Source organism: Monopterus albus, unplaced genomic scaffold (genome assembly GCF_001952655.1).
Source record: "Monopterus albus unplaced genomic scaffold, M_albus_1.0 scaffold46.1, whole genome shotgun sequence".
NCBI classification, from domain to species: Eukaryota; Metazoa; Chordata; class Actinopteri; order Synbranchiformes; family Synbranchidae; genus Monopterus; species Monopterus albus.
Genome location: NW_018127926.1, coordinates 2,208,243 through 2,229,782, shown reverse-complemented (window position 1 = coordinate 2,229,782; position 21,540 = coordinate 2,208,243). Strand labels below are relative to the sequence as shown.

The 21,540-nt window shown below is 41.1% G+C and overlaps 2 protein-coding genes across 8 annotated transcripts in view; one reads left to right on the top strand and one right to left on the bottom strand.

Annotated features, from left to right (window-relative positions):
- The window catches only part of LOC109960315 (clathrin heavy chain 1), a 24,707-nt gene extending 6,986 nt beyond the window's left edge, over positions 1-17,721 (top strand). For 3 of the 7 annotated variants that reach the window (XM_020600304.1, XM_020600305.1, XM_020600308.1), the window contains 27 exons: positions 1,067-1,264; positions 1,719-1,919; positions 2,288-2,440; positions 2,599-2,721; positions 2,867-3,004; positions 3,256-3,420; positions 3,609-3,789; positions 3,916-4,079; positions 4,203-4,328; positions 4,567-4,709; positions 4,870-5,104; positions 5,317-5,439; positions 5,663-5,808; positions 5,950-6,133; positions 6,258-6,450; positions 6,617-6,774; positions 6,896-7,060; positions 7,290-7,397; positions 7,752-7,919; positions 9,155-9,304; positions 9,425-9,556; positions 9,794-9,904; positions 10,133-10,303; positions 10,475-10,696; positions 11,840-11,860; positions 15,320-15,395; positions 16,132-17,721. In XM_020600304.1, the coding sequence (XP_020455960.1) occupies positions 1,067-1,264; positions 1,719-1,919; positions 2,288-2,440; positions 2,599-2,721; positions 2,867-3,004; positions 3,256-3,420; positions 3,609-3,789; positions 3,916-4,079; positions 4,203-4,328; positions 4,567-4,709; positions 4,870-5,104; positions 5,317-5,439; positions 5,663-5,808; positions 5,950-6,133; positions 6,258-6,450; positions 6,617-6,774; positions 6,896-7,060; positions 7,290-7,397; positions 7,752-7,919; positions 9,155-9,304; positions 9,425-9,556; positions 9,794-9,904; positions 10,133-10,303; positions 10,475-10,696; positions 11,840-11,860; positions 15,320-15,395; positions 16,132-16,262 (4,086 nt within the window). In that variant the 3' untranslated portion in view covers positions 16,263-17,721. Of the gene's footprint in view, positions 1-1,066; positions 1,265-1,718; positions 1,920-2,287; positions 2,441-2,598; positions 2,722-2,866; positions 3,005-3,255; positions 3,421-3,608; positions 3,790-3,915; positions 4,080-4,202; positions 4,329-4,566; positions 4,710-4,869; positions 5,105-5,316; positions 5,440-5,662; positions 5,809-5,949; positions 6,134-6,257; positions 6,451-6,616; positions 6,775-6,895; positions 7,061-7,289; positions 7,398-7,751; positions 7,920-9,154; positions 9,305-9,424; positions 9,557-9,793; positions 9,905-10,132; positions 10,304-10,474; positions 10,697-11,839; positions 11,861-15,042; positions 15,217-15,319; positions 15,396-16,131 lie in introns of those variants that run through there. The other 4 variants (XM_020600307.1, XM_020600306.1, XM_020600309.1 and 1 more) reach the window with 3 other exon arrangements.
- On the bottom strand, positions 16,765-21,522 carry cfap45 (cilia and flagella associated protein 45). The gene is made up of 12 exons (XM_020600311.1): positions 21,402-21,522; positions 21,186-21,293; positions 20,835-20,947; positions 20,405-20,549; positions 20,128-20,298; positions 19,823-20,001; positions 19,434-19,563; positions 19,148-19,294; positions 18,877-18,990; positions 18,581-18,774; positions 18,175-18,399; positions 16,765-18,040 (listed from the first exon to the last, which is right to left on the bottom strand). Exons 1-12 carry the CDS (start codon positions 21,402-21,404, stop codon positions 17,974-17,976), a joined length of 1,596 nt encoding a protein of 531 aa, XP_020455967.1. The 5' UTR covers positions 21,405-21,522; the 3' UTR covers positions 16,765-17,973.
- Between the last annotated feature and the right edge of the window lie 18 nt (positions 21,523-21,540).

Sequence of the window (21,540 nt, the reverse complement as noted above, 5' to 3'; positions counted from 1 at the left end):
GCATAAGCATTCAATGGCCGGCTGTAATGATATGACATTTATATTGTAAAGTAGGGCTCTCAGATTAAACATAAATTTGTATACAAGTCCTGCAAATTGCTGCTTTTTTTAAATTGACTGAAGAAATGACATCAGGTGCTGAACTAGCAAATGTTTTTAGGGTCCATGCAGTGTTGAGTCAAATAGTTGAAGTGCAATGATACACCAAATTAGCCGCTAAAGAAATGCCAGTGGATTAGTTGGGCTTTTTGCAAATTGACAGCTAGACTTACACACCAAATTGTTTAAAAACATCTTTTGAATGAAGAACACCAGTCAAAAAAAACAACATAGGAGTGCACACAGATATGAACACAGCTATTCTAAATCTATGACAGTGTCTACTATGTGTTCACACTAGATTGGTTGGTCATTGCTGACACAGTGACTCAAAGTTCCTGTGGTATGTCAGCCCTTGAGTGTATCAGTGTGGCTCTTTTTGGTGTTGTTGTGTGACCTTGACTGAGGAAATATCAGACTGTAGCAGCATCTTCAGTGTCAGGCAGCATGTGATAGTCACTGCAGGAGGGCAAAACTTGGCCAAGCAGAATACACAGTCTAATCCTGTTATTCCTCTTGGCTGTCACCTGCAGGTCCACAATATTCAGATCAGTGTATTCCACACACACATCTACACTCAAAAATATAACACTAGACTCAACATGAAGTAATCCTTGTGTGTAATTTAGGCATGTTGACAAGTACACATCTTAGAATGTAATTTTTGCATACAGAGGTGTGTACAGTGAAATTAAACTTGGTTTTAAACCCAGGTGTTCCAGCATTTCTCTGTTCGTTAAATATGCACTGTTTATACTGGCAGTGTGCATTCGCTTGAGTCCAGCAGCTTGTGTGGCTGAATTATTGTAAATGTTCACAGTAAAGAATGCTCCCTTTTGGATATTTTTATGTTTATTTTTTGTAGTGGTAGTATCTTTTTGAATGGACTGAGGAACAAAACAAATGGCATCTATTAGGTATTCTTTGTTCTCTACAGATAATAAAGAATGCAAATGTGCTTTTCCAGGTGTTGTCAGTATGTGTGGAGGAGGAAAATATCATTCCCTACATCACAAATGTACTCCAGAACCCCGACCTGGCTCTGCGCATGGCTGTCCGCAACAACCTTGCTGGTGCGGAGGAGCTGTTTGCCCGCAAGTTTAACACCCTCTTTGCGGCTGGGAATTACTCAGAGGCTGCCAAAGTGGCGGCAAATGCACCCAAGGTAGTGGACTGTGGCAGGATCAGACACCACCCCAACATCATCTATCGCTCAAGTATTATAAACTCAGACTTTTGGACTAAACTGGTTCTGTAACTTGGCATGACAGAAGCCCACAGTTGTATATATATTAAAAAAAAAAAAGTTCAGATATGATTTGAGCTAATTTATGGGATAGTTAAAAGGAATTCAATTAATTGGGGATGCAGTCTTTCACTGGTGAAAATTCTTTTGCTAGAAAAGTTTCCAAAAGAATACATAATAAATCTTATGTACACTTTGGTCACTGATGTTCATCCAAATGTACCTGTATGCTGCCTTACTCATTTTACCAGCTCTTCCCCCCCCGACCAGTTCCTCCCACCGTCACATAGATACTTAATCCATCCATGTGTTTTTTTTTGTTTTTTTTTTTGTGTTTTTTTTTTTTTTTTTTTTTTTTTTTTTTTTTTTTAAGGGTATCCTGCGGACCCCAGACACCATCCGTCGGTTTCAGAGTGTTCCAGCTCAACCAGGCCAGACGTCTCCTTTGCTCCAGTACTTTGGCATCTTGCTGGACCAAGGCCAGCTTAACAAGTTTGAGTCTCTGGAGCTGTGCAGGCCTGTCCTCCAGCAGGGCCGCAAGCAGCTACTTGAGAAATGGCTGAAAGAGGACAAGGTATGATAGATACTTTATTAATCCCCAAAGGGAAATTGTGGGTTTATAGTCACAAAACAAGGAAGTGTACAAATGGGTTTAAATGCCAAATAGACAATAAGTGATATTAAATGTATGTTAATAATCAAGCAAATGAATAAACATATTACTGATTTTAGGCTCCTACTGTGTCAGTTATTTCAAGCACATTATCAGTGCTAAGGCTTGAAGGTTATGTTTAGATGCTACTTTGATTGTTTTTAATACCTGAAAAAGCTTTAAATGCATCTGTGCTGTTTCTCAGACTTAGATAATGTATTTCCTCAATTTGTTAGCATTTGTATCTGTTCTAAAATTTAGAATGGTTTTCAATGACTGTGTCTTTGTAGCTGGAGTGCTCTGAGGAGCTTGGAGACTTGGTGAAGTCTGTAGATCCTACTCTTGCCCTCAGTGTCTACCTCAGAGCCAATGTCCCCAATAAGGTCATTCAGTGCTTTGCAGAGACTGGCCAGTTCCAGAAGATTGTCCTTTATGCTAAGAAGGTTTGTGATGATGCCTGGTTTGATGTTATTACAATATTTTACAAAAGCCTAAGAAAAGTGAGAGGAAGTGTTGTGTGCTCCACTGTTGTCTTTACAATAATTTGCATTTATTTGTTTTATGTGGGGCTATTATGCTTATAGATCTGTTGTCTCTGCAGGTGGGCTACACTCCAGACTGGATCTTCCTGCTAAGGAACGTAATGAGGATCAGTCCAGAGCAGGGCCTTCAGTTCTCCCAGATGCTGGTTCAGGATGAAGAGCCCCTTGCTGACATTACACAGGTCAAAATAAATAAACACTTGTTCCATGAGCAGAGTTGTGCAGTGGCTACTGCTCTACAGTCAGTAACCAAAGAACCAATTAAAGATGGCTGTTTAGATTAAGAAGACTTTGCCTTCTATAACTTTTTCTCTCTTTTGTCTTCAGATTGTTGACGTGTTCATGGAGTACAACCTGATCCAGCAGTGCACATCCTTCTTGCTAGATGCCCTGAAGAACAACAGACCCATGGAAGGACCACTGCAGACGCGCCTGCTGGAAATTAATTTGGTCCACGCACCACAGGTACATAAATGCATCAGAATTTAAACTCACAAATTATTAAATTTTTTTTTATCCATCCAGATAATGACATCAGGTTTGAGTCTGGGGCTTTTTATTTTAAAATTTTCCAAATATTTCAGGTTTGTCTTCTTAAAAATTGTCTTTGTGTTTTGCTAATAAATTAATTTCCAGGTGCCCTTGTTGCAAAGTTTCTTGTTAATAAAGCTTCAAATAATGGTGAAATGTCTTTGTCTCTGTGTAATGCCTTGCAGGTAGCAGATGCCATCTTGGGCAATCAGATGTTCACCCACTATGATCGTGCTCATGTGGCACAGCTGTGTGAGAAGGCTGGTCTCCTGCAGAGGGCACTGGAACATTATACTGACCTGTACGACATCAAACGCGCTGTGGTGCACACACACCTTCTCAACCCAGAGGTATTGCACAACCTAATGAACACAAAAATAGCTCTAATAGAAACAGATTAATTAGGCATTAAAAAAGGCATTAATTATTCCTTATACACATGCTTGTTTGAAAAGCGGGAATTTATTTTTTTATTAATTGGTTTGTTAATACAGTATTTGCTTTTGTATTGCTGATTATTGTCCATTTGTCTCTGCAGTGGCTGGTGAATTTCTTTGGCTCCTTGTCAGTGGAGGACTCTCTGGAGTGTCTGAGGGCCATGCTGTCTGCAAACATACGCCAGAACCTGCAGATTTGTGTACAAGTGGCCTCTAAGTACCACGAACAGCTCACTACTCAGGCCCTAACTGAACTTTTCGAGTCCTTCAAAAGCTTTGAGGGTAAGCTGGGAATATACCAGATTTTAAGCAACCTTGCCTTTCCTATATATTTTGAGAAAACGGCAAGTATTAAAAGATCCCTGTAGTTAGTTCTTGTGTTAATTTAGATGTTTTTTTGTGTGACAGGTTTGTTCTACTTCTTGGGATCCATTGTGAACTTCAGCCAGGATCCAGAAGTCCACTTCAAATATATCCAGGCTGCCTGCAAGACAGGCCAGATCAAAGAGGTGGAGAGAATTTGCAGAGAAAGTAACTGCTATGACCCTGAGCGTGTGAAGAACTTCCTTAAGGTCAGAAATAGTCCAGTGTCAAATAAACATTTCACAAAAACAAAATAACCATACCATACCATATTGTTCAACAAAGCTGGCGTGTATTAGCCAGCTCCAATTTTTAGTATTTCTTGTCTGCAGGAAGCCAAGCTGACTGACCAGCTGCCTTTGATAATTGTGTGTGACCGCTTTGACTTTGTCCACGATCTGGTTCTGTACCTGTACCGCAACAGCCTGCAGAAATACATTGAGATCTACGTGCAGAAGGTATGTTACTAGTTCCTTGGCTTGAGGAAAAACTGGCCCCCAAACAGAACATTTTACTGTGGAAACACAAAGTTCAGTCTTGTATCTTGTTTCTTCTCACCTTAACCTCCCAATTCCAGCTGAAATTTTAAACTGTATCACTGAGGCAAAAAGGATACATCAGGCTGTCTCACTCTACTTAAAATGAACTGTTCCTTTACTGAAAGGAAATGTGTAGTAACTTCATTATCAATTCTAGGTGAACCCAAGTCGCCTGCCCGTAGTTATTGGTGGGCTACTGGATGTAGACTGTGCTGAGGATGTGATTAAGAACCTCATCATGGTGGTGAGAGGACAGTTCTCCACTGATGAACTGGTTGCTGAAGTGGAGAAAAGAAATCGGTAAGAAGGAAGAATGGAACTACATAGCTGTAGTTTAATCCTTCAAGTTAAGGAAAATTTTTTGTGCTCAGGGTCATGCCTCTGCAGGTCATGCCTCTCAATCTTTTGACTCTGCAGAATCAAAATATTAATGAGAAATCCTTACTGTGTCTTTGTTCAGACTGAAGCTGCTGCTTCCTTGGTTGGAGGCTCGTATTCATGAAGGGTGTGAGGAGCCTGCGACCCACAATGCTCTCGCCAAGATCTACATCGACAGCAACAACAACCCTGAGCGCTTCCTCAGAGAGAACCCCTACTATGACAGCCGTGTAGTGGGCAAGTACTGTGAGAAGAGAGACCCCCACCTTGCCTGTGTGGCCTATGAGAGAGGACAGTGTGACCAGGAGCTGATTCATGTGAGTTTAGATTCATGTTTTTATTGAAAACGGTAACAAAAAAAATGACAGTGCCTTTGGATTGTCCTTATTCCTGTTGCTATGTCTTTTGATAAATTGAATGTAATTTGTCCTAATGTGCATACATTATGATATGAAAATTCTTAAGACAGTATAGTTCTGAACAGTGGTTGTTGCTTTTTTTGGTTATGTTTTGTATGTCATCCTTTTAGGTGTGCAATGAGAATTCCCTGTTCAAGAGTCTGTCCCGCTACCTTGTCCGTCGCAAGAACCCTGAGCTGTGGGCAAGTGTGCTGCTGGAGACCAACCACTACAGAAGACCACTCATTGATCAGGTCCAGCTCTTTGCTGTGTTTAATATCTCTAGATAATATTACCTTTTACAGTTTTCAAAAAGCTGGCAGCATTACTGGCAAGATTTGTAGGTTAGACCTGTGACCGTTTTGTTAGCTTTCAAACAATATCCATTTTTGAGTTTTGTAAACTAAGTAAAAATGTTTTCATTTATTCAAAATACCAAGTGTTGAATATCTAGCTTGTTATCCCTCTCTGCTGCAGGTGGTTCAGACAGCCTTGTCAGAGACCCAGGATCCAGAGGAAGTGTCTGTCACAGTCAAGGCCTTCATGACCGCTGACCTTCCCAATGAGCTCATCGAGCTTCTTGAGAAGATTGTCCTGGATAACTCCGTCTTTAGTGAGCACAGGTGAGAGGGGTTAGATGCTTGATATTTGTAAGGCACAGTAGTGTTTTGGGTGGTGGTTATATTTAAAAACACTCAAGTGAAAATGTATTTTGTATATTATATAAGATGCTCACTAAAAACCTCCTGTCTTGGTTATTTCAGAAACCTCCAGAATCTGCTCATCCTCACAGCCATTAAAGCTGATCGGACACGAGTTATGGAGTACATCAACCGCCTGGACAACTATGATGCCCCAGACATTGCAAACATTGCCATCAGTAATGAGCTGTTTGAGGAGGCCTTTGCTATTTTTAGGAAATTTGATGTCAACACCTCTGCTGTGCAGGCGAGTGCCTTCGTTCATGACTGTAATGTGCTTTAAAGATGGTTATAGTTCATAGATTTATAGGATTATAGTTGCAACCACAACTGTGCTGTTAATCTTGATTTGATCTGAACGTCATGTCCAGGTTCTGATTGAGCACATCGGTAACCTGGACAGAGCTTATGAGTTTGCTGAGCGCTGTAATGAGCCCCCAGTGTGGAGTCAACTGGCAAAGGCCCAGCTTCAGAAGGGCCTGGTCAAAGAAGCTATTGATTCTTACATCAAGGCTGATGACCCTTCTGCTTACATGGAAGTGGGACAAGCTGCCGCCCAAAGTGGTAGGATTAACTTTATCATATGTGCTCATGGGGTGATTAGAGCTGAAGAATTTTGGATTTATTTATTCAGTGTGTTTTGTCATTTCTTTTATTTTATGAAAGCACTTTAATAATATTTTGGTACATATATAGTAGACTGATGGACATATGAAATTGCTGTGTGCAGGAAACTGGGAGGACCTGGTGAAGTTTCTTCAGATGGCTCGTAAAAAGGCTCGCGAGTCCTACGTTGAAACAGAGTTGATCTTTGCCTTGGCCAAGACCAACCGCCTGGCTGAGCTGGAAGAGTTCATCAATGGACCCAATAATGCTCACATTCAGCAAGTACGTCCTGCGAATCGTACAGACATAGAACACATACATACACAGTTTTTACCACTTTATTTTCTTTCACCTGTTCACAGTTGCTGCTTTACTGATCTTGTTTTGTTTTTCTATCCTACAGGTTGGTGACCGCTGTTATGATGACAAGATGTATGAAGCAGCCAAACTGCTTTACAACAATGTGTCCAACTTCGGTCGCCTGGCCTCCACTCTGGTGCACCTGGGAGAGTACCAGGCAGCTGTGGATGGAGCTCGCAAGGCCAACAGCACCCGCACCTGGAAGGAGGCGAGAAATTACCATTCCATTTTGTATTAATCCTTCATAAGGGGGGAAAAAAAGTCAGATAGATCATTTTAGTGCCTGTAGTGAGTTCAACAATCTTTTCTGCTTCTCTGCCACCAGACAAAAAGAATTGACTAAAGAACCTATTGAAGGAAAACTGGTGCAGGCAATGCACTGACTTGTTATTGTATGTATAAGATGCATTGTTTGATATGGTTCTCTGCTCTTGCAGGTGTGTTTTGCATGTGTAGATGGAAAGGAGTTCCGTCTTGCCCAAATGTGTGGCCTGCATATCGTTGTCCATGCTGATGAACTGGAGGAACTAATTAACTACTACCAGGTACATGAGTTAACTGGGATCAGTGATAACTACTACCAGGTACATGAGTTAACTGGGGTCAGTGATAAGCTAACATGTCACACCTATGATCAATGCTAAGTAACTACTGGATGCAGAAAATATATGGAATCAGTCCTGTAGTGCATTCAGTTTTAAATAAAACTTTAATTTTACTTTGAAAGAAGAGTGATTAATATTTGATTAGAGTCTGTATTCAAAATAGAGCTTTTAATGCAGGGATATCATCTGGAAAATAATGGTTAGAGAGAATAAAGGTTGGGTTTTTTTATTCATTTGTGTGTATCAGTTTTAAGGGTTGTGGTTAGTCTTTTCAAATTTGTCTTTATCCTTCAGGACCGTGGTTACTTTGAGGAGCTGATCACCATGCTGGAGGCTGCCCTCGGGCTGGAGCGTGCTCACATGGGTATGTTCACTGAGCTGGCCATTCTCTACTCCAAGTTCAAACCCCAGAAGATGAGGGAGCACCTGGAGCTCTTCTGGTCCCGTGTCAACATTCCAAAGGTAGGTGACGGACAAACTGCAATATTTTTTACAAAAAGCTTGATTTTATTGTCAACTTTATAACATATAGATGCGATGTCCCCTTTTGCATGAGCGTTATTGTAGACACACAGCTTGCTTAAGAATTAATGCAACAGCTGTTATAGTGGATTTCTACCATGGGAAATTAATAAGCCGTAACCTGGACCTTCCCATACCTTTTGACCAGGTGAAACTTGGCTTGGCTGATGTGGTCTGTTCCTCTTTGCTTTTCCACTGTATTCTTCTCTGTGTTGGTCACTGTTGACTCGATGGCAGGCCTGCATTCCTCACACTCACACACAGCTGTGACAATGCTGATGTTTAACCAGTCATGAGCAACAGCCTTGTGAACACCCACCCTCTCCAATACCCGGAACTTGATTTTGTATTGCTTCCTGACGGGTGCCAAAATCTAGATCTGAGATCTTGTCTCCAATTCAGACAGAGGACAGTGGAAACAAAAGCAGAACCTGGGACAAGTTGTGCAATTTCAGTTATGGGTCAGCAAGTTCCTCCAATGGAAAAGATTTGAACCAGTCTAAACCTCTCTGCAGAGGTGGAACGTAACTAAGTAAATTTACTCAAGTACCGTAGTTAAGTGCAATTATGAGGTGTCTGTACTTTCAGTACAGTATTTTCATCTTTTGTTACATACTTTGACTTTGCTACATTTTAGAGACAAATATTGTACTTTTACTCAAATACATTTATAACTTTAGTTACTAGTTTTCATAGCCAGAGTTGTTCAAAAATAACAGTATAATTATAAGACCTCATTGATCTATGGTGGAAGATTCACAAGCTACTCAGCAGTAATTCAAATTAAATGCATATAAACTGGTTCAAACTAGCTCCCCCTTTACAGCTGCAACATTAAATGTGATGTACACATCCGTGATGTACTGAATCCGTAATTATAATATGATATACATTTATGTGAAATTTGCCATTCTGCATGAGTACTTTCATTCCTTTAAGTATGTTTTGATGCTAATACTTAAGTAACATTGTGAATGCAGGACTTTTACTTGTAACTGAGTATTTTTACAGTTGTATTGCTACTTTTACTTAAGTAAAGGATCTTCGTACTACTTCCACTGCCTTTCTGTGTGTAAAATGCCTTTGTTTTAAAAGACAAAACAAAACAAAAAAACATCAGTTCACCATCTTAAATATTCATGAAAAATTTATAAGTTCATCTGTGTTTGTATCAGGTTCTCAAGGCAGCAGAGCAGGCCCACCTCTGGGCCGAGCTGGTGTTCCTCTACGACAAGTATGAGGAGTATGATAACGCCATCATCACCATGATGAACCACCCATCTGATGCCTGGAAGGAGGGCCAGTTTAAAGACATTGTCACCAAGGTTAAAAAAAACTATTTGATTAGTGGTAACACTTTTACTCTCAACACTGCCAAGGCACAATACTGATCTGTGTGTGTATATTGTGGTGTTTTGTTTTTTTTGTGGTGGTGGTTGTTGTAGGTGGCCAATGTGGAGCTGTACTACAAGGCCATTCACTTTTATCTGGAATACAAACCACTGTTATTGAACGATCTGCTCATCGTCCTCTCTCCAAGGCTGGACCACACACGTGCTGTCAACTTTTTTAGCAAGGTCCTGCACTGTTATTGTTTTCTCTGTACATTTCTGTGCTGTTTTGTATTTAAATACAACCCATTTCCCAAAAATGAAATTATAAAGATGGATGCTATTGAAGAACACTTGTGTAAAGTTATGAATGTTCCTATATGTAGTTTTCTTTACTTGGTAGAAGATGGCAATAGTGAGAAAAAATTAAATAAGAAACTGAAGATGCACATGGTTTGATTATTTTTCTGACTCTTGGTTTAGGTGAAACAGCTGCCACTGGTTAAACCTTACCTAAGGTCTGTCCAGAATCACAACAACAAATCAGTGAATGAGGCACTCAACAACCTCTTCATCATTGAGGAAGACTATGCGGTACGGTGTGATGATGATGTCCACTGTATATCATAACAGATTATATGATGATCTGTTTTTTTAAGATGTCTTGATGTTGCTTGAAGAAAAAACATTTGGATTTGTTACTTCAAGCACAGCATTCTGAACAAGTACCAGTTTGTTACTTAGTTGAAATTTTCTCTAGCGTACAAATGCTTTTACAGAGCTGTATTTTCCACTGTATATTCCTCCCTCTCTTTTATCCAGGCCCTGCGCAGTTCCATTGATGCCTATGACAACTTTGACAACATCTCATTGGCCCAGGGCCTGGAACGGCATGAACTGATTGAGTTTAGGAGGATCGCAGCCTACCTTTTCAAGGGCAACAACCGCTGGAAGCAGAGTGTTGAGCTCTGCAAGAAGGACAAGCTCTACAAGGTGATTGGCCACTAAAACAAACAAAAATGTTCAGTATACATTCATGTTCTTCAGAGTTATATACATCACATTTCGCCACAGAAACGGATTGCGCTGAAATGTAAAATGGCAAATGTAATATCACTTTCCCCAAGTCCAGTTATTGATCTGTAGTTTTTCTTTTCTCTGCAGGATGCCATGCAGTACGCATCTGAGTCCAAAGACACTGAGCTGGCAGAGGAGCTTCTGGCTTGGTTCCTGAATGAGGACAAGAAGGAGTGTTTTGCTGCCTGCCTATTCACCTGCTACGACCTGCTGCGGCCCGATGTGGTGCTAGAGACCGCCTGGCGACACAACATCATGGACTTCTCTATGCCATACTTCATCCAGGTCATGAGGGAGTATCTCACTAAGGTGGGTTAGCCAGTGGTAACCAGGGTGTGTATTTAACAAGACAAAGTAGTAGCGTTATGAGAAGAATATCAATACCTACAGTGAAAAAAGGTAATTAGAAGGTAATGGGCAACATTTTATTCATGTTGAGTTTTTTTTTTCCCCTTCTGCTGTTAAGACTTTTGAAATAGTATTTGCAAACCTTCACCACTGTAAGAAACTATTAAACTAAATCTTTAAATACTTTTCCCCTGATTTATCAATATCTGATATCTCCCGCCATCTGAAACCTAAAGGAAGTATCAGGAGACACTGAGATGTTTGCAAATACTATTCATCTATAGGCAGTGTCACGCTATCAAAGATAAAGCTCAGTGCTGCCTGTGCTTTTCTCCATTCATGCTGATTGTCCTGTGCTTCTGTCAATCAGTCGAGTGTCATCACTGGTGGTTTCATTTTTGCTTGGGTTTTAATCCATTCAAGCTACTTTTCCATACAAATGTGTTGCAAAGGAGATTCCTAACTGCTGTGTTGCTTGTCACACCATTTATCTCTGTTACAGTACATGGCAAAAAAATATAGCCCACATATTTCTAACAAACAACAGAACTGAGTGAAGCATTTTAAAAGTTTTGTTACATTTATTTGCCAAACTTAAAATGCCAAGTTGGTGGATTTTACAACTTCAGAATAATGCAGTTTGTCATTAAAAAATTTGTAACACAGAAGTCCTATAATTGGTTTTCTTATAGCAGACTACTTGGTACTTGTGGCAAATCCCACTAGTTGTTACTTGAAACAAGTTAAAACTGAATTATTTATTGTCAGTCACTTTCTTTAGTCTTTGCATTTTATAATAAATGCATTACATTATTTAATAGTTCTCATTAAAATGTTAAACTTACTGTAAGTCCTATTAGTCAACAGTAGTATATTATTTTTACACTTTTAAGCAGCAAGGTGAATCAGAGTACCAAAATAATCTCAAGTCTGCATTTGTATCAAAAGTGGCATTAGTACCCGCATCTTTCTCTCTGGATTTTAGTGTTTTGTTTAAGTGACAAGTCCTGTTTGCTTTTTTCTCTCTGTCAGTCTCTATTTCGGGAGACTTCATTTGTTTGTTTTTTTTCCTCCTTAAGTTGCTTCTCTGAATTTCCTTTCCAGGTTGATGCGATAAAGGAAAAGGTGAAAGTCGAATCCATTTTCTAATCATTCTTTTTGACCCCTCTCCCCTGTCCTGTAGTTTGGAGGAGTAAAATTAGCAGAGACTGTGCCCTTCCCCCCCCCCCCCTATGTCACTTTGCTGCTTCTGAATGTAAACTCCACATCTCCACTTGACCACCTACCAACCCATAAGACTCCAGAGCGGTGCTCTTCATATCAATCCCCCAGGACTCGGCTATGTTTGCTGGTGTCAGTGACCACTCTGAATCACAGATTTTGACTTTGTGAAGAGTTGATGATTTGACCACTCTGAATCACAGATTTTGACTCGGTGAAGAGTTGGTGATCGAATTAGATGGAATAACAATCCAGTGTGTTTAAGACTTGACAGTACTATTACTCCTTGTCATTGCATAATTGCTGAAAGGATTCACCTACTGAGACATGACGTGTTTCTCAGAGATCACTGTAAACTGTTGTTTTTGTTGGTGGCATGTTGCTGTCAGGTACCCAGATTGGTTCAGGCATGTTGATATCTATTGTCCACTTTAGGGCAGCATGAAACAAACGGTAAACAACCCTGATGTACAAACGTTTAGGGTGATCTGGCAAACTAGCTGCCTGCTAAATCTGACTATGGCACCATGAGAACAGTGAGAGTAAACCAGCTGCAAGCCACAAAACCAAAACTGAACTACTGTGACATTCTCCAGAGCTGAGAGCAACTGCAGACTCGGGCTATAATTCTCTGTGGTTCCTCACTACAGAGAACCTCTTTTGCATATTTCTGTCAAATGTGCTCACAGCCTTTGTCCTCAAACACACTGAGCCAGCATGCCTGTCAACAGTCTGTAGGTGTGGGTGAAGAGCACCGCTCTGGAAAACTACCTCACCTCCTGTGGTCAGGTCCTTTTCTCACAGACTTGTAGATGAATTCTGATGTGAAACTGTCTTGTAACACCACTCAGCTGCAGTCTGCTGCTAGTCATTATCCTGACTTAGGTTAGGATCATTTCAGAAATGGTTTTACTCTGTAGACATTGTAAAGAGAGTTTCAAGGCCTTTGACAGGTGAATTATTAGTCATAACTTTATATCAGAAGAGGGTGGGAGCATGGTTAGGTGTATTTGCACTGTGGCGCAGTAGCATAGACTGCAGCTAAGACCTAATTTCAATAATACAAGAACCAGTGAGGCATTATTTTAATGAAGCGACCATTCTTTCAGAGATCTTTTATGTCTGTCTGTACTGTTTAATCTTAATGCTAAAGAAGAACTCGCATGCAAAAAACAAACGGTAAAAACAGGAATATTGAGAGGGGGTATTTTTCTATGTGTCTCTGAGTATTCTTTGCTACTGTAAAGTATGGTCTCTTCAATGCTAAACAACTTGAGTGTATTGCAGAAAATAACTGGTAGTTTGAGTATGTTCTTTGCGGGGGGAAAAAAGTTACATGACATGTAGAGCAATGAGCATGCATTTCCCCCCTCCCTTGGTAGCCTTATTAGCACACAGGACAGACTAGGGGACATCGTTGGCTGCGCCTGCTTCTGAGAACCTTGAACTGGCTGTATAAAACCATCCTCTCCACCCTCTTTCACTCTCCCTCCACTATGGCTCTCTGCCTCTCTCTTCTCTCTTTCTCATGCACTCAAGAAGAAAATAACTGAACTGCTGCTTCAGCATGTCTCTCAGCCCTTCTTTTCTGAAACCAAACAACAGCCTGTCTTTTCTTGAAACAACCTGCTTAAACAGACTGACTGGTAGTAGGAAAACAGACAGTGTGTAGAGAACTGAACCCAAAACTACCATAAGGGGGTGGGTGTGTGGTGGCTATCCTGTTACATGTCACTATTTTTGACTGATTTTTATCAGTGTTTAAGCTGCACACGATTGCAGCTGAGGAAAATATCTGAAGCTTCTTGCTGGCTGCTTTAATCTTTGAATGGTATTTAGCCCTATCCTTTGTCCTTTCCCTGTTGTCACCTGCCTCTGTGCTGCTTAGCAAATGCTAAAGCAACCTTTAGCAGGATAACGCTCAAGGCTGCTACCTGCTTCTTGTAGCCGTTTGCACACAGGCAACTTTGGCCGTGTGTGATGGCCGAGGGCATGTCTCTTATGCCAGTGCAATGTTAAAACTTGCAAAAACCCTGACAGCACTTCACATAGTTGGTGATTGGTTTTCAGTGTACAGTTACAACTGGAAATGGTAGAATAAGTGAATAGTTAAAGGCAATTACTTGATTATCAAAAGATAAATAGCCAACTATTTTGTTAATGTCATTTTAAATCAGAAATTCAGTTGAATATCTTTAGATTTTGCACTGTTGGTCAGACAAACCAAGTGTTTTAATGGAGTTAGAAACTGACATTCTTCATTATTTTTTATCTACAGATCATATAATACATTAATGGATAAAATAATCAGATTGATAAACAGTTGCAGCTGTTTTTCTTTGCACTGCACTCTGGCAGTGTGTGTAATTCACTACATGTTCAAAAAAAATACTCAACTCATGGTTATACTGTAAACCTATCATATAAAGGTTTATGAATGAGCATTTGCTTGAATACTACACTTGTTCCATGAATATCTGAGAGTGAAATGCTACTGCATAACTGTTTGTAGCTACAGCAAAGTTAGCACAAGCACAGGCAGGTGAAGTTTTGGCTTCAAGTTGACTTAACTGTATATTACTCTGTCTTGTTAGCACTAAGTAGAATTACCACTTTGTGGCCTCTTCCCAACCAGTCAAATTCACAGGTATGGGACAGAAGTGAGGTCATTGACCTTGACTTTTGACCACTAAAGTCTAATTAGTTCATCACTTAAAGTGGGCACTGGTCCAAATTTGAAGAAATTCCCTCAAGGTGTTCCTGAGATATCACGTTCACAAGAATGGGGGGAACAGACAACCCAAAATCATAATGCCTCCAGCCGCAGCTGTCACTGGCAGAGAAGCATGAAAATGTGCAGGTTTTGATATTTAGCAAATGGGGTGAAAAACATAAAATGCTGGTCTTAGTGCTTGTATTGTACTGGTGAAGGGTTGGTTCTCTACATACTCTACATTTCCAACATGCTAGCGTAGATGATTTGGGTGGCTGGATGGTGGGACCATTATTGTCTAGTAGCTGTTTGTCTTTGTCTCTCTTCCCAATCCCTAATGCTTTCCACACATATGTGGATGTTTACCTGATAGACTGCCGTAGCCAAGCTTGCTCAAGTGCCAGTATCCCTGTAGCTGTAGTGCCTCCTTTTGCCTTATAGAGGGCAAGGTCTGCCTCCCGCAGCCTGTTTTAATTTCAATCTGGACTGTATTCATCTTCATCTGTCAGGAATGGTCCCATCTGTCAGCCAGTGAAATAACCCAGAGGTCAGTTTTTACAAACCCGACATCTCAACCCTTGCTCTTCAAGAGCCCCATGACACACAATGCAGCTGAGGTCTGACACCATCACTACTGTTGTCGTCCACAGGTGGACAAGCTCGAAGCCTCCGAGTCTTTGAGGAAACAAGAGGAGCAGGCTACAGAGTCTCAACCAATCGTTTATGGTAAAAAAAAAAAAAAAAAGGCAACACGCAGATAATGATGGTCTTGCTGTAATGCAGTCTTCACCAGTTTTGAGGACATTTAATGGAAACCTGTTTAGCTTTGGTATTAAAATGCATCTCAGTGATCTGAGCACAAGTGGACAGCCAAGACACGGCACAGTTCACGCCTGTCTTATACTGTACACAAGGCAGAGCAGGGTGTCCAGAAGACCACTTGTCCTTGGATTTTGCTGCTGCTGTGACACTTTCATCTTAAATATCAAAAGGCCACAGGCACAATTATTGTGTCGGTCTGTTACCAGACAAGTGTCAGTAGTCTCCCTATTAATAAAACAAGAAGACCAGCAACAGATTTGTTCATGGATGTGAAATCTTTCACACTACATTAATGGATTTGAATTGGATGTTTCTCTCCATTTTTTCTTTTGTTGAGCATTGGCACACACCAACACAGACACCATGACCTGCACTGTTAACGTATATTCCCCTAACGTCCTTGTCGGAGATGCATCAGGACACATTAGTGTTTACACTACTAATGTCAAATGTGTCCCCAACAACCTCAGCAAGTGGTTTTAGTGATCAAATCACAATTCGTCTTGGTTGTTAACGCTTGTATTTAGTGCTGTCTGCTTGTGATCCGATTGCCCGGGACACATTTTAAAACCAGGTTTAAGCAGGAGCTTGGAGAATATTCTTGGCAGTGACCAAAGTTCTTTTGATGTTTCTGCTGCAGGCACACCCCAGCTCATGCTCACAGCGGGGCCCAACGTGGCTGTGCCTCCTCAGCAGGTCTATGGTTACGGTTACACAGCAGCACCAGGCTACGGCCAGCCACCACAGCCCAACTTCGGTTACAGCATGTGATCACCCAACAACCCTAACTCCCACCACAACTTCACCGAACCTCTTCCTTACATCTTCTCTCTTTGCGTTCCTCACCAGCTTCCCATGGTCTTCTACTCACAACAGGGGCCACAAGCAAGCAACAGCCCAGTCTCCTTTTGAGTATTATTATTTTTTTATGTTGTCCTGTTATAAAACATTTAACTGTATTGAAGGACTTTTATTTGTATTGTTTGAAAAGAAATTGGGCCGTGTTTCTTTGTATTTACACATTCCATATTTATGACTTGTTCAGAACTTTTTGTGTTGATGTTAATGTTCTGGTTTTGTTTTGTTTTTTATTGGTTTATTGTTTGCGCAGAAGTGGACTTGCTAAAGCTCAGCAATGAACCTTTGAAGTAGGTGGAGGAGCATTGGATTTTGCACTTGTGAAGAAATTAACATAGACAAGCTCTTACTTTTGATGTACTGAACATGTGAACAGCTTACATTTGTCTTGTTTGTCTGTATAATGCATTTCATCGTTGTATATTCTGAGGAGAAAAAGGTTACATAATATTTGAACATATATTGCCATTTCAATGGCTATAGCTAGCAGCACTAAGTATAATAGTATATTCTGCGCAGGCGTGTAGCTTTATGGAGTTTTAAATGCATACAGATGTGGGTCACTGTGTGAATGAGGGTGTGTTTGTGTGTGAGTGAGTGTGATCTGATGGTCTGAAGAAGTTTCAACGGCCTCTCAGCTTGTAACGGACTGGTAGTCCACCCTCCTAGATGTTAGTGCTCCTTCGTTGGCTCCATGTATTTAGGTGACCTCTTGTGCTGTGTACAGTGCTTGTGTGAGAGACTGTGTATGTGCAAGGACGGGACCACAGCTACCAAGCCCCCAGATCCCCTAACCGTACCGTGTGTGTGTATTTACTCTGAATCCTCATGCTGAGGTCCATGTATGCCAGGTGTTGTGGTGTTTCCCTCAGTCACCATTACCGTGTGTGTGTGTGTGTGTGTGTTTGGATTTTGTTTTTTGTTCACGTGTACAGACGTGAACATGATGGACTCAAAAATGTTTTGACAGAGACCCCACCCATCTGTCGTCGTCCACTCCCCTGTCCTATTTCCTCCAGTGTTAAAGTTAAGAAGGAGGCAGAAGACAGGCTGGTGGGACCTTGGGCATCTAAATGACAGCTTGATTAGATCCATGAACATTAGGTTATGTTTAGATGGTTATGATGAAGAAATTGACTCTCAGTACATCCAGTTCTTTGTCAAGAAAGGTCTGAAATAAGAGCTTGTATTTACCTTGATGTACTTAACTTCCTTACCTGCTTTGAGCTGTGTGTAGTGTCATCCTAACATCAGTTGAATTCCTTTTTGTTCTCATACATATTAATAATAAAGGGGATCTGTCAGTGATAAGTGGAAGAATATGACTTAACTGAAAGGGAAATACTAGCCTAAATAAAAAGTAAAAATTGTACAGAAGTCTCCTATGGAGTCAGTTTGTGCGAGAAACTAGAAATGTCTCAACAAATTGCTTTATTCTGGTCATTTTTCCCCCCCACACCCAGTGCTTCGACACAGAGCATCAACTACTAAAATGTGCACATTCCATTGATCGGCTGTTCGTAGAACAAAGTGCCAAAGAAATCTACTGGTACATTCTTATTTAGGTTAAACTTTAAACGTTTTTCGTTCTTTAATGAGATCCTGTAAAATGTGATGGAGTGGCTCAGAGTACGCTGGTCCGCACCTTCCGCTCCACTTCGCTGCAGTATTTTTCAGAGAGCCCTGTAGCCCTTCAGGTTGAAAGACACGTCACATTTATACAATTAGTATACATTCTCAGTGGAATGAGTGTATATTTTTCTACAGGACAGCCATTTTCTAAATATCAGCCACAGAAAAGGTTGGTTAACTTGCCCATACTTACTTCAGCTCCTTCAGTTTCTTCTCCTTGATTTCTTCGAGGCGCACACGTCTCTGCCGGGCTTCCTCGATCAGTCTGTCTGCTTCCTCAAAGGTTTCTCTGCGCTTGGCTATGGCTGAGAGTTCACGTTCCTTCATCTGCTGCCGGATGGCGTCTGAGTAATGGAGCGCTTTCTGACGCTGCTTCTCCTCCTCCTCCTTCTGTTTGATTATTGCTTCCTGTTGCACTCTGTGGAAAAAGGTCAAAATGGCGTGGAACATATATATTAATACACAGATACAGCTGAATGCATAGAAACAGAATTATTAAGGGATGAACATTCAAATCACTTACTACACTTGTAGGTAACTGGTATTTAAATATGAATATTATTTGATGATGTGAAAATTTGTTAAAATGAAGTTCTTACTTCAACACACTTTCAAACGTGGCCTTCTCCCGGCCAGCCTCAATCGACAGCAGTTTCTCTTTATGGTGAACCTGCTCCAACCGATACGCCTTCAGCATCGCTTGCTCCTGCGCTCTCTTTGCAGCCAGCTCTTTCTCTTTTCTCCTCCATTGTCTGTCTGCAATTTCTTGGTTCCTCCGAGCACGGAGCTCATCCTTCCAAATGCAGACACAACATTGTCATACAGAGTGCTTGTCCCATGAATCTTTGAAAATGTGACTGGCTTTTCAAAGTCAGCTGGTGGTTTTATTCCTGACCTGCTCTGCCTTGTAGTCTTTCGCTCTTTCTTGCCGGGCCCTTAGCCTTGCGATCTCCAACTCTTTCTCCTTCTTTATTCGTCTCTGCTCTGCTTCATATTCAGCCTCCCGCTCCTGCAGAAGTCATGAGATGTAAACAGCATTTTAATGATGAAACGAATCGGTGAATACCGACTGTCCTTGAACATAACTCCACAGGTATGAATTTTCCTTGTTACTGATTTGTCTAATAGTTTTTCTGTGTCTGGAGATATATTGTTTGTGTTCTCACCAGCTTTTTTTGGATGTATTCCATATCTCTCATGTCAGCCAGCTTCTCCTCCTCTCGCCTCTGCTCCTTGGCTCGCACAGTCTCAGCATTGATGCGCATGATCTCCTCCTGCAGATGCTGTAGCTCTTCCTTCTTCTTCTCCAGAGCCTAGAGGAAGACCACCAGTCACAGATTAAACCAAACTTGACTGCAAATGCGGTGTCATATCCCACTGAGAATATGTATGAATTTCCTATTTTTTCTGTTTACTGTCTTTGCATGGTCTGTCTCCCCCTTGTGTCTGTACCTTGAGGTCTTCCAGGTTCATTCGCTCCTGGCTCTCTAGTAAATGCTCTCTCTCCTGCGCTTTCAGCTCATCTTGCAGGTGCTTCTCCTCCAGACGTTGCTGGATCTGGTCATAAATTTGCTGCATTCCACTGAAATACAACACATGCACAGCACACATAACAATTCTAAACTGGAGGCCTTTTGACTTTACTGTTGACCAGCAACCTAATGATCTCATGAAAAGGATGTAAGTGGGTTTTGTCGGGTCAAATGATTTAAGAGCAGATTTTTTTTTTTCCTTTGTCAATAAACTTGTACCATCAGGTTCATAAGGTTATATTATCAACTTAATTCATGTGCAAGTCAGCCTATGAATCATTCTGTGAGTCCCAGCAGACCTCCCTTTACCTGATCCTCTGCTGTTTGTGCAGCTCAGCAATCTGCTCAACAGTCTCCAAGGCCTTGCGGCGCTCCACCTCCATCATGGCATCCAGACGCTTCTCCTCCTCTAACATCTCCATCTGGATCTGTTTCTTCTCCTGGATCTGGGCGTCACGTGTGGCTTGACACTGAGCACCCAGGATCAGCTGAAGGGACCAGACACAGACAGGTGTGGTTCATTATTCTTTATTCATACAGGAAAAAAAAACAGCACTTCTGCCAATCACAGATGGGTTCACTTGTAGACACATTTTAAAATTTTCATCATCTACCTTGTTGAGCTTTTTGACTTCCTCCTCTTGCTCCATCCTCAAGGCACTGGCCCGTTCCACCAAGTGCTGCACACGGTCCCGGGCCTCTAGCTCCAGCTCAGTCAGTGCATGGTTCTCTTGACGGGACAGGTCTGCCACATAAAGTTGATGCTTCCTTTCATCTGCAGTTTTCTGGGAGAGGGGTGTATTTTAAAAAAGAAGAAGGTTACAGGCGTATTGTTTTATGACTAATCTGCAAGTAAAAGGACACTTCATTCAAATTTTTCATGTTTCATACAATTTCCTCTTCTTTCTTCTTCTGATAAGCCTCCTTCAAGGCCTCCTTCTCCTCCTTGGTGAGGACCTGGGCTGCCGAGGTAATCCGCTCAAACTCAGCTGATGGAAGAATGATGGACTCTCCTGAAGGATCTGTCCCTGGGATCCTAATAAAACAACAGGTGATGGGATTGTCTGATAAATCTCCATGCGTAATCAAAGTACTGCACACACCTTTTATGATAACATGACATTCACTTTTTTTTTTATTATCTGAACAATATCTAGTACAACTCTGAATCACAGAGATTGAAAATACATGCGTTCATAATGTTACTTGCTAAAAACCGAACCCACTTTCCATTTTGCAATATTGTATTTTGAAGTTACATTTATTTAGCTTGAATTTGTATCTATTAAATGTGCCTTCTTCTTTACATAACCACGTTTACCTGAGATTACGAATTAGGTCTTTGGTGATGATTTGAACAGACTCTTCTGCTTGGTTCTTCTGGGACTTAACCTTGGCCTTGGACACTGGATTCCCACATTTGTCTGATGATATCTGGACAGTGTTATATAGAAACATCTCATAAACCCACTCATAACTTGTGATCTATCCACCCTTGCAACCATATACATTACACTCTGACAGGTAGCCTACATCAAGCTTATAAACTGATGCCATAGCCAAGACCAGGGATATTGATTATGTCATTAAAAATCACACACAGCTGCCTTTTGTTGTCTAGGGTAGGCTGCAGCAAAAAATAAATAAATAAATAAATAAACAAACAACTCACCGGGTTTGGGCTCCCAAACAGATTTTCGTCCACCTGTGAGGTGGGGGCTCTTCTGCGGTACCGGCACGTCAAAGAGCTGCTCCTTGAAGTCGAGGAACCAGATAGTCTCTACAGGGATTAGCATTATCATACATGTTAGCAGGCCCTCATAGCCACTCTTTATGAAATAGCTTAACTGTTGCAACAATCTGAAACGCCTTTGCCAAATAAACTTACCATGGCCGTCGGTTTTTGCTATCAACGTTACCTGTTTCACAGTAAACTTTTTGGTTTAAAGCCCGTCAGCGACATCATCTTAAACTTGGAGATGTTTGTCTGTTTCCATGGTAACAAATGCGCGGCTAAGGAGAGGAGG